General features: G+C 30.0%; 1 protein-coding gene across 1 annotated transcript; it reads right to left on the bottom strand.

The window, feature by feature from the left end:
* Nucleotides 1–465: 465 nt before the first annotated feature.
* On the bottom strand, nucleotides 466–8,700 carry LOC147074301 (uncharacterized). Its single transcript, XM_085943859.1, has 3 exons — nucleotides 8,552–8,700; nucleotides 4,573–4,669; nucleotides 466–1,025 (listed from the first exon to the last, which is right to left on the bottom strand). Exons 1-3 carry the CDS (start codon nucleotides 8,558–8,560, stop codon nucleotides 778–780), a joined length of 354 nt encoding a protein of 117 aa, XP_085799985.1. The 5' UTR covers nucleotides 8,561–8,700; the 3' UTR covers nucleotides 466–777.
* Between the last annotated feature and the right edge of the window lie 1,434 nt (nucleotides 8,701–10,134).

Raw genomic sequence — 10,134 nt, 5'->3', positions numbered from 1 at the left:
GATAACAATTATTCACACACTGCATAACAAAAGGAGTTGTTGGTGACTGTTCAATGTGATTCGTCGCGTAATTGTTTTTAGTTATGTACTTTTGGGACGCTGAATGTGACATTAAAAATATTCTAACACCATAAATTTTTCATTTTTGCCATAACTTATCAATGTTTTTAACATAACACCCCTAAGTTTGACATCCCTCAAGTTTTGTTAAATACCAATCTCTTATTTCCATGAGATAGTAATGTATAAACTGAATATACTGGTTTTCGCAGGGTTTCATTGAATTGTAAAAACTAACCAACATCATCTGTAGATTGTAGCCTTATCTCAATGAAAAAAAAAGACGTATGACTGACATAGTTTAATGTGTACTGTTTATAGCGTATCTTAACAGCCTTCCTCCACCCTTCACCATTGATATTTAGAGCACTTCTTATGTTAACGAGTTATTAGAATGAAACATCATTATATTATCAGCATTGATATTTATTGTTTTTTTTTTAAATACATATTTTTATTCATATTTATATAATGAAGATAATAATATATAGGTACTTGAATTATAATTCTTTTTATTCTGTATATGTAAATATTGTGGTGATAAATAAATTCAATTGAATACAAAATATTTTAATCGATAGGTATTGTATAAATAATTATACAATATACCACTCATTGATACTCGTCTTTATATAAAAAAAATGAGAAAATTATATTTTATAAAGAAACAATTTTTAGATTCTAATAAATTAGTTTAAAAATAATGACTTAAATAAATTATCCACCCCAGCTTCCAGAAAAGCTTCCATATCCTCTACGTCCACCCCATCCTCCAAATCCTCCACCCCACCCTCCGTATCCTCCACCATATCCTCCGTATCCTCCACCATATCCCCCATATCCACCGCCATATCCACCATATCCGCCGCCATATCCCCCATATCCTCCTCCAAAACCTCCTGGGAATCCACCAAAGAACTGTTCAGCGGTCTTCAAATCATGCTCGGGTTCATCTTCTGGTTCAGCTAGAAACATTAAAGACATAAATGGTCAAAACCAGATAATTTTAACAAGAAGTTAGGACATACGTACATAATAATATGACCTCTTTTGTATTAGGTAGAAAAATTTACAACGATTCAAAAAATTTTTAATGTGGTGGAATTGACAGAAATATAATAATTACGACTCTAACTAAAATAATATGTTGGGGCTTTCACATCTATTTTTCAATATTTTTGCATATAATTTGACACACTTGTAAAAAAAAGTTCACTATCCTTGCAATAGTCATTAAGTAATTTTATTATTATTTGTATGTTTTCTTATTATCTATTTTTAATAATCAGAAACCAGTTATAACTGTTTGTTTACAAAACAATAACTAAACAGTTTTTTATAATAATATAACATAAGAATGTGTTTGTCTACCTTCATATTCTTATAAACAATTTTCGAGTAGCGCTTTTTAATTCAAGTGATTTAAAAAAGAAATACAAAATAATATTATAATATGTTTTTATTATTCTATATCCGCTTCTATGGAGACACATTCATTTTATTTTTAAGACTCTAGCGTAATGATATTTTTACAATGGTTAGTTTTTTGCGTGATAACCATGTGGCTCGGTTCTGACAGCGGTTTGATAGTTATTCAAAAAGACGCGGAAACTAAGCTTATGGCTTCAGTGTTAACACCGAAGTCGAAGAAGCAGTATGTTTTTGGATACATTATAAAAATAATAATAATAAATCAAAGAAAATGGTTCACCCGAATAAAGCATTTTTTCCCAACATATTTCCGTTGTTTTTATCACTCCAAATTAACACGCAATCAATTCTATAAACAACACGGTTATCTACAATAATAATTGGTAATACAGTGATAATTCCTAACACGGCGAAAATTTAAGTTGGTACGCATGTCGTATGAAATACGTTTCTCTTTTGCAGAGCTCGGTAAAGTTCGTGTATGCATATCTATTGGCTTTTCTACACAAAGCAAAGTTTTGTGTACAAACGTCAAACAATAATCAAACATAACCTACAATATTTGACAGTTCGCGGATAACTATACGTTGGGGCAGCGGCCGTGACGTAGGTAGTATTCATTTTTAAAAAAAGTCGCATCTCAATAATTCTCAATAACGTGTGTTTTAAGAACTCTATCCCGCTCTAAAACAGCTATTAGACCGTGTTAAAACATATCATGTTTTAAAGTTATTTTCCCGTGATAATTATTAACCACCTGAATAATATATAGAGTGATGTCTTTATCGCATTTATTACTATTTTTTATTGCTTTTAGAGTTGAATAATATGTTAGATAGTTAAAATAACCTCACTAACTATGCGGTTTCCATGCCTTAACTGAACGCCCTGTAGGCATTCCATAGAAAAATAGCTGGAGGATTCTGAACGAAATCCATTTTGACAGTTGACTAGCCGATTGTTGTTCCGAGTAGACAAGACATTAGTGTGAAGGAATATAATAATATCGCGTCGTTAGTCCCAAGTTAGAATCCTGGGTCCGGAAAGTATACATATTGTTTTTCAATTTGACTATGAGTCAGAGTATGGACCTAATAGATTGAGCAAGTGAGTGATATCCATTTCTCGTAAAAACAAAATTTGTTAATATAAACCTCCACTCTGTGCAGGTCCATGTGATATTATTGGGATCGGATATGGTAAAAAAAGATCTTAGAACAAATTGGCTCCGCGCGAATCAGACCGCACGGTTTGCATCCGAGCGGAATCCGCCATTTCTGAACCAATCTTAATTCCTTTACAAAAATATCTTATAATTTTAAAACTATTTCTACGTCTTATTCTAGATATTGCCAGTACAAAAAAAATCTGCAAATATGATAATCTAAAAAACTCCTTTAATAAAAATAATGATATTTAAGTCTTGACAAGTCGACGTCTATTAAGGATGTATATTTTTTTTATAAAACGATACAATGTTACATAATAGTAAATAAATTAATATATTATACATACATAAGTGTTATTCAAATTTTACCAAAGTGATAAAATATGTCGACGGATATTACAGACATGACGTATTTTACTCAGAATATATTATTGTAAATAAAATAAACTAACCAGAACTAGTGGATTAAAATAATTTAATGCAAAATGTTTTATTGATTCTGGATAATATAATACAAGGAAAATATTTTTATTATTACAATTTTTTTTATTTTATAACATTATTTTTATATTAAAAAAATATTAAGTGGGTAGGTAGGTACTGAGTAGAATTCTGATACTTTTTTATTAAAGCTTATTCTAATGGATTTAAGTTGTTTACTATTATATTTAAATCGTTTTCGGCGAACCCGTTTTCGCCTTTCAGCATCTTCAGGCACTATGTGCACTCACCAAAAGGTAAATACACGCTGACAATGAATACAGTTAATTCAAACATACATATTAAATTAATACAATAAAGTAGATAAAGATTAAGTCAAGGATCACAATAAAAATAATATAACAAACAAATTATGATTATTTGAAGTGTTTGTAAAAGATCGTCAAGCCTCAATAATTGATCATTACATAATAATCAATTACACTACATTCTATTACTACATTCAAGAGGTGTAAAATCATCAATGGCAATGTATTGGGAATTTAATGGAGTTAACTAATGAGATTTCAGTTGTTATTTTTCAAAACTGGACATGTCCACTATTCACTCCTCAAGATAAATGAACTTTTCAAATAAAAACACAGAGCGAAAACACGCACGCGACAAAAACCAAACTGTCAGATTGTATGACAACATACTTGGTCACGTGACTCAATACAGTCCCGCCATTAGCTGAAAGTGACATGTCTCATTTCGAATGTCAACAACGTTGGACGTGTCCCTATTTGAATGTCAACCTACTTTTTGAAACCTCTTTTCAATATGAACTTGGTGTTTTGTGGCTATTTTTGAAAGTCAACAAAGTGTGTATGAGGTTATAGAATGATATTCCGATAATAACTCATTTTCAGCATATATGGGACATGTCCAGTTTTGAAAGTTAACCATGTATGTATGTGTGTATTTATCTTCGTTTTCAGTGTGTATTTACCTTTTGGTGAGTGCACATAGTGCCTGAAGATGCCGAAAGGCGAAACCCGGGTCGCAAAAAACGACTCAAGTGGAATAATGCAACATTTAAATCTATTAGAATTTAAATTCAAGTACCCTCGGTCGATAGTATTGATATTATAAGGCTTGTTCATATATCGACTATTTGTTAAAATAGTGGTATTTCTGACATCAAGTACAATCAATATGGCAAGCGATTCCTAATAAATTAAATAATAATTATAATATGTGTTTTTTTATATTTATCAATAATCATATCCTTGGTTTTTCGTACAAGGTGGTTTTTGTTAGTAAATTTGAACAATCACAAACACCAAGGCTTTGAGAAAATCATATAAATATATTGTGTCCTCGCCGGGAGTCGAACCCAGACCTCCCGGATGAAAGGCCAGCGCCTTCTGCATTGCACCAGAACCACCTTATTATATGTGGTTAATAAAATTAAATATATATTGACTTACCTTCGTTGAGTAGTTTTGTGAGTCTTTGAACTTCCTTGCTAGGCGCAGCGGAGGTTATAGCAAAAACTCCCACCAGCAGAAACAGAAACGTCAAAAACTGAAATAAATAAAAACGTATTGAAAAAATGTATCAATATTTTGAAATTATACATGATTCGATATTTCGAATATATTCGAACCTTTTTGAAAAAAATACGACGCCCGACGGGAACTGTAACCACTGGATTCGCACCAATGTGTTTTCCAATTAAGCTACGGGCAGCCTACTTAATTACGACAAATTATACTAGTTTTTACATGAAATTCTCATCAAATTTCATTAATATTGGATATTAGTCTTTGTGTATTGGCCCTAGTGACTGATACTTTTCGATGATCCCGGATTTTTTTTATTCTCAATTATTATACACGGATTAAATCTGACAAATATAATGAGTAGTTCCAAGAATATAATGCGATACATATTATATAAATACCATGAATGTTATGAATGTTCAAAAATCACTGGTTATGATGGATGACAAACCCATATTTAAATTTTGCTGGTTTATATGACAGTTTTACTTAATGATGTGATGTAATATCACAGAAAATTATTTACTATTTGTTTAATTCAAAAGATTTGAGAAGGTAACATTCCTTTATTGAATATACATAATTTAAAAATGCCTCAGATTTACACAGTAGAAATAATCTAAGTGTTTTCAAATTATGTATGTTTAATATATTTGACAAAATTGTCATACCTAAGATTTATAGCTACTACTAGAGCAGTTAATGACAAAATCGGATAGTTTGATTAAGGAGAGAATCTATAGGAAACACAATTTGAGGAGTAGCTAATTTCTAATCTGATACGTAGGTTTATAAATGAATTTCTCATAAGGTGTTAATCGGAAGGCTGTAATCTGTCTTCAACTATATTGTTTTGAATATAAATATCCTATTTTTTTAATTGACTCTAGGATCTGATGAGGATTTTTGCCGCCACCCAAAGATATGTTTCAAAAGTCTATGAAGCTATGTAACCACACACACAATATTGAAAATTAAATTTTCAACCTTTGAAAATAAAAGAAATATCAAGGACTGTTCAATACACATTTAATACAGTGTTCACTGTCATCACTTAGTGAACGTCTTGAATCAAACATTTATATTTTATAAAATAATACGAATAGTTGAATTAAAATTCAAATATAAGAAGAAAAAACTCTTTTAATGTCACATAAACAATTAATTGTCTAGTCCTAGTGCGTAGGTAGTATTAAGTCGACAGCAGTTTTATTTTTTAATATTATACACTAGACAGGTATGATTTTCATCTTTATTATTACCATATCAAGGACTAATGGTAAACGGAATTCAATTAACCTTGTCTGCTCATCCAAACGTATGAGTTTAGCACGTCATAAAAAATATATGTATTGAAAAGTAATATAATAATATTTTGTTAAATGTAATTATATTCAACAAGAAAAATTATTATTTACAAATTAAAAACAAGAATAAACAACAATATATTCAGGTATAATCTGTAAATAATAAATTATTTAAAAAAAATATATCGCAAACTGGTTATTCTTGTTTCTTCGGAAATAATAAAAAAAAACTGTATAATATTTCACTAAGTGTAAATAAAACTATAAGTAGAATTCGGACTGGAAAACTATTTTATAGTGACTGGTAATGTATAATATTAATATTAATATTGCGGATGTACCAAAATTAATTCACTGTTCAGTACCCAAATGAACACTAACGTTCGTTTAAAAAACTAAGCAATCGTTTCAATGCTAAACAACAATATATTATTATATACCTGCTAGAAAATAAATGCTAACTATGAACAGCAGACGGTCATCGTGACAATCGAATTCAAACTCAATACAACCGGTCCCGATGGTGTTGAAAAGTTATGCACTCTTTGGGTCCTGTATAATAGTTTAAAAATAGTCTAAATAGTTGAAAAAAAATCGTTACAAAAATGTGACCATTTTCATTTGCAATGGCATTACATTCGGAATATTTTACATTTTTTCACAAAACTCTTTTACCTATATTTCTACTTATATGTTGATATTATATTGAAAATTTTCACCCGCAGTGTGTTATAGATTAATTTTCTTTCATAATGTAATAATGATATTTATTTAATTGTAATTAATTCGATTTTGGTGTTCAATTATTATTATTAAAGGTAATTAATTTTGTGGATGTGTAAATAGATTAAGTTTATAACAATTTTTAGGTATAAATTTAATTTCATATTACATTTTTTTCACTTGTACTATTTTATATAATGTTTATTACATCTGGCAAATCAGCATTTCGTTGTTTCCATTGTAAAATTGTATGTCTACAAAAGTTATCAGGGGAGCATAAAAACAGTCAAAAAAGATTTTCATAATTTCAACGAAAATGCAATTTTTGTAAATTGTGTTACTTTGCGTGTGTGTAAAGGCGATTTTCGCGGTTTTAATTATGCAAAAATGTCAAAAACGCATATTTTGCAATTATACAATTTTGCAATGGAAACGACGATTTGTTGTTTACTTAATGTTCTCTACTGTTCTTTGTATAATCATTGTATAAATGATTAAACGTGGCGCATTGGCTAATAACTAGGATATTTCATTAAAGTGTTTTCTGAATTAATTAATAAATAAACAATATTTTATGGTCCAATCCTAAGAAGATCGTAATAATATGGGACTGCACAGAGTGGAACTTTTTATTAATATATTTTTGTTTTTACAAGAAATGGATATTAGCCACTTGTTCAAATTATTAGATCCATACTCTATAATACTACAAAATAAAAACGTTCTTCTATAAAAGCACAATTATTATATTTAAATAGATTCAATGTTTTTATATATATTATGCCCACATAATAGGGAAAGCAAATTATAAGTTTTCAAAACACACTATTTATTTAACACATTGACTATGCTGACTAGATATTTACTTTTTAATTACAACATTTAAATATAATGCTAATTATATCGCATGGCCACCTAATCGTTACGCGCTGGGCGCGTCTTTAGCGTCCAATGTCCAATTTAATTCGTCCAATGTAATTCGGGAAAAATCGTAGTGAAGGAATATAATAATGGTGGACGAAAAATGTCCCTAGGCCCAATACTAAGATAATAAAAACACTCATCTAGGGCATTAATTTAGGTTTTCAAGATCAGTGAATGTGTATTATTATTTTTAATTAAGATATAAGTAGGTAGATACATTTTATAACATTGCACTTTTTTGGCACTGTTAACTACACTGAAATGCCTCTTTGCCTGATAGCCTCGCATAAAATTAGATCAAATAATGATATTCACTTGTATTAATATAATTATGTAGTAATACATAAATAAATAAATATTATGTTAAAAAAGTATTTTTAGAATAATATATTACATAATTTTCATCCTGGTCTATAATCTGGTGAATTAATAGGTATCGTTAAAATCAATTCAATATGTACATACAATATTACTTAAAGAAAAGTACACTATAAAAACGTACAGATTAGAAAAAATATTTTACCAAACGGGACAATGCACAAGTATTTTTTTCTAATTGCTATATTTTTGGGTATTGCAAATTAAATATATTAAATAACAAATGCTTCATTGGTACCTAGGTAAATATTGTTTAGTAATCATTAAATAAAAAAATGGTTTAACTGAAAAATACTAAATAAAAATATATAAAATATTTAAGATTGTAGTATTATTAATTGAAAAACTTGAATAAATAAAAATATACTTTTTGCAATACATAATTTAAAAAAATATCCCACTTCCTTTTTATTAGTTTCCCATTTATAACCTTTTAAAAAGTGCATATATTATTTTAAATGCAAAAAAAAAAACTAACAAGGGATCGCAACTCTTAAAAAAACTCTTAAATTTTTTTTAATAAAATGATGTACAGGAAAAAATTATTAAAAAAAAAACTTAGTAATCCATACCTTATTCATTGTTGATAAAGTATCCTGATTTTATAACTTTTCTACTAAAACTGTATTTAAACTATGTTTTTAGACGGCTCATGTAAGAATAACCATCTTTAATTTTTTGTTAGCTTTTATAATATCCCAACCGGTTTATATTACGTTTTTTGGTAAACAATAAAAAAAACCCCAAATCAACTTTAATTTTAGATTTAGTTCACCATTTGGTGACTTTGGTGAAAAAAAAGTTTTAGAATCCAGAAATTACGACATTCGACATATATTATTTTGTAAATACATGACGTCTATAGAATATGTTAAAACTAAGGTGAGCCGCACATATAAAGCCATCTCAACTTCAATATATTGACGTCATTAAATTGATTTTGTTTTTATTTAGATATTTGTAAACCACAGCATGAAATGTTGCTTATGTGTGTAGTTCAATAAATCGCCGCTAACACTCATATATTCCATACTATTTAGAGCGTGTCAATCGCTTTTCAAGCTTATCCAAACGGCCGGCACTCATCAGCAGCGTCAATAATCGTGCTTTTAATAATTGAAACACAGTGCATTGTATTTTTAATTTAATTTAATAAAACACAATAATTTTTAAATGTCCCTCTGAGGCGGACAAAACTGGTCCAGATATTAAAAATTGCATTTTATTAAATTACATTAATAATTATTTGTTGTTTCTGATAACGGACGAAAATGCTTTTTATGTGAGAATGTAACAAGGTGTACGTAATTCTTGAATGTGATCAACTTAAACACGTATAAAAAAATATTTAATTTACAAAAGTATGTAACGTCTGTATAATAATATAGTACATTAAATTGTATCACCTAAAAGAAACGCGCATTCAACATTGTTAATATTTAAGAATATTCTGGCGGACTTCTGGCCATATCAGTTGCATTTAATGACCATCTTTCATTTGGCCATTCTTCCAATGGGAGTTTCCCCATATCCACCCGCCATGTATATGCAGCCGCGGTTTGTGCACAGTCACCTTCCATGACGCTATAAAGTGTCAGAATGAAAAAAATTTAGTGCCACACTTCCTTGTCCCGAAGCGATGTTGCACGGGACTGATGTAGCAACCATGCACCTTAGTGTTAAAGAAAGAGTTTTTGAAAATAAAAAGAATCTCGAATGCTCTGCCGTCATTTATCTTTAATGACATGAAGACAGTGTCCTCTGTACCCATTTACTGAAACTCTGCCGAAACAGAGGAGTCAGGAGTTGAAAGTGATGAATCTAAGGTGGGGTTAGAATTATTCCGTCTACCATATGACGCAGCAAATTTTTCGAATGCCTTAATGTTGGCCTTGGTTGATATCAAGTCAGCGTGACCAAACGTGCCCGTGTGTAGACGGACACTGGCAAACAGCTCCGCTCGGTCGGATCCCATCAACGGGCAATCCCAGAGGACGTGTTCAGCGTATTTATGGTCGTGCCCGCGTGTGCATTCCAGTCCATGTCCTAAGACGAAGTCACCATGGCCAGGAACTGGTTTTCCCAGTGTGTTGGTCTTAGTTGTCTCATCTGAAGCCTGCAGGACACATCTGGAAAAAACAGATACGTTTGTCAT

The sequence above is a fragment of the Rhyacophila brunnea genome, unplaced genomic scaffold (assembly GCF_057557595.1).
Source record: "Rhyacophila brunnea isolate RB1 unplaced genomic scaffold, BYU_Rbru_1.0 scaffold_16, whole genome shotgun sequence".
NCBI classification, from domain to species: domain Eukaryota; kingdom Metazoa; phylum Arthropoda; class Insecta; order Trichoptera; family Rhyacophilidae; genus Rhyacophila; species Rhyacophila brunnea.
Note: the sequence above shows the minus strand (reverse complement) of the source record. Positions and strands in the feature narration are given on the sequence as shown.

Coding starts and splice junctions, on each gene's coding strand:
- LOC147074301 (XM_085943859.1), bottom strand. Junction 1,026..4,572: donor CACAAAACTACTCAACGAAG/GTAAGTCAATAT, acceptor TAATGTTTCTAG/CTGAACCAGAAGATGAACCC.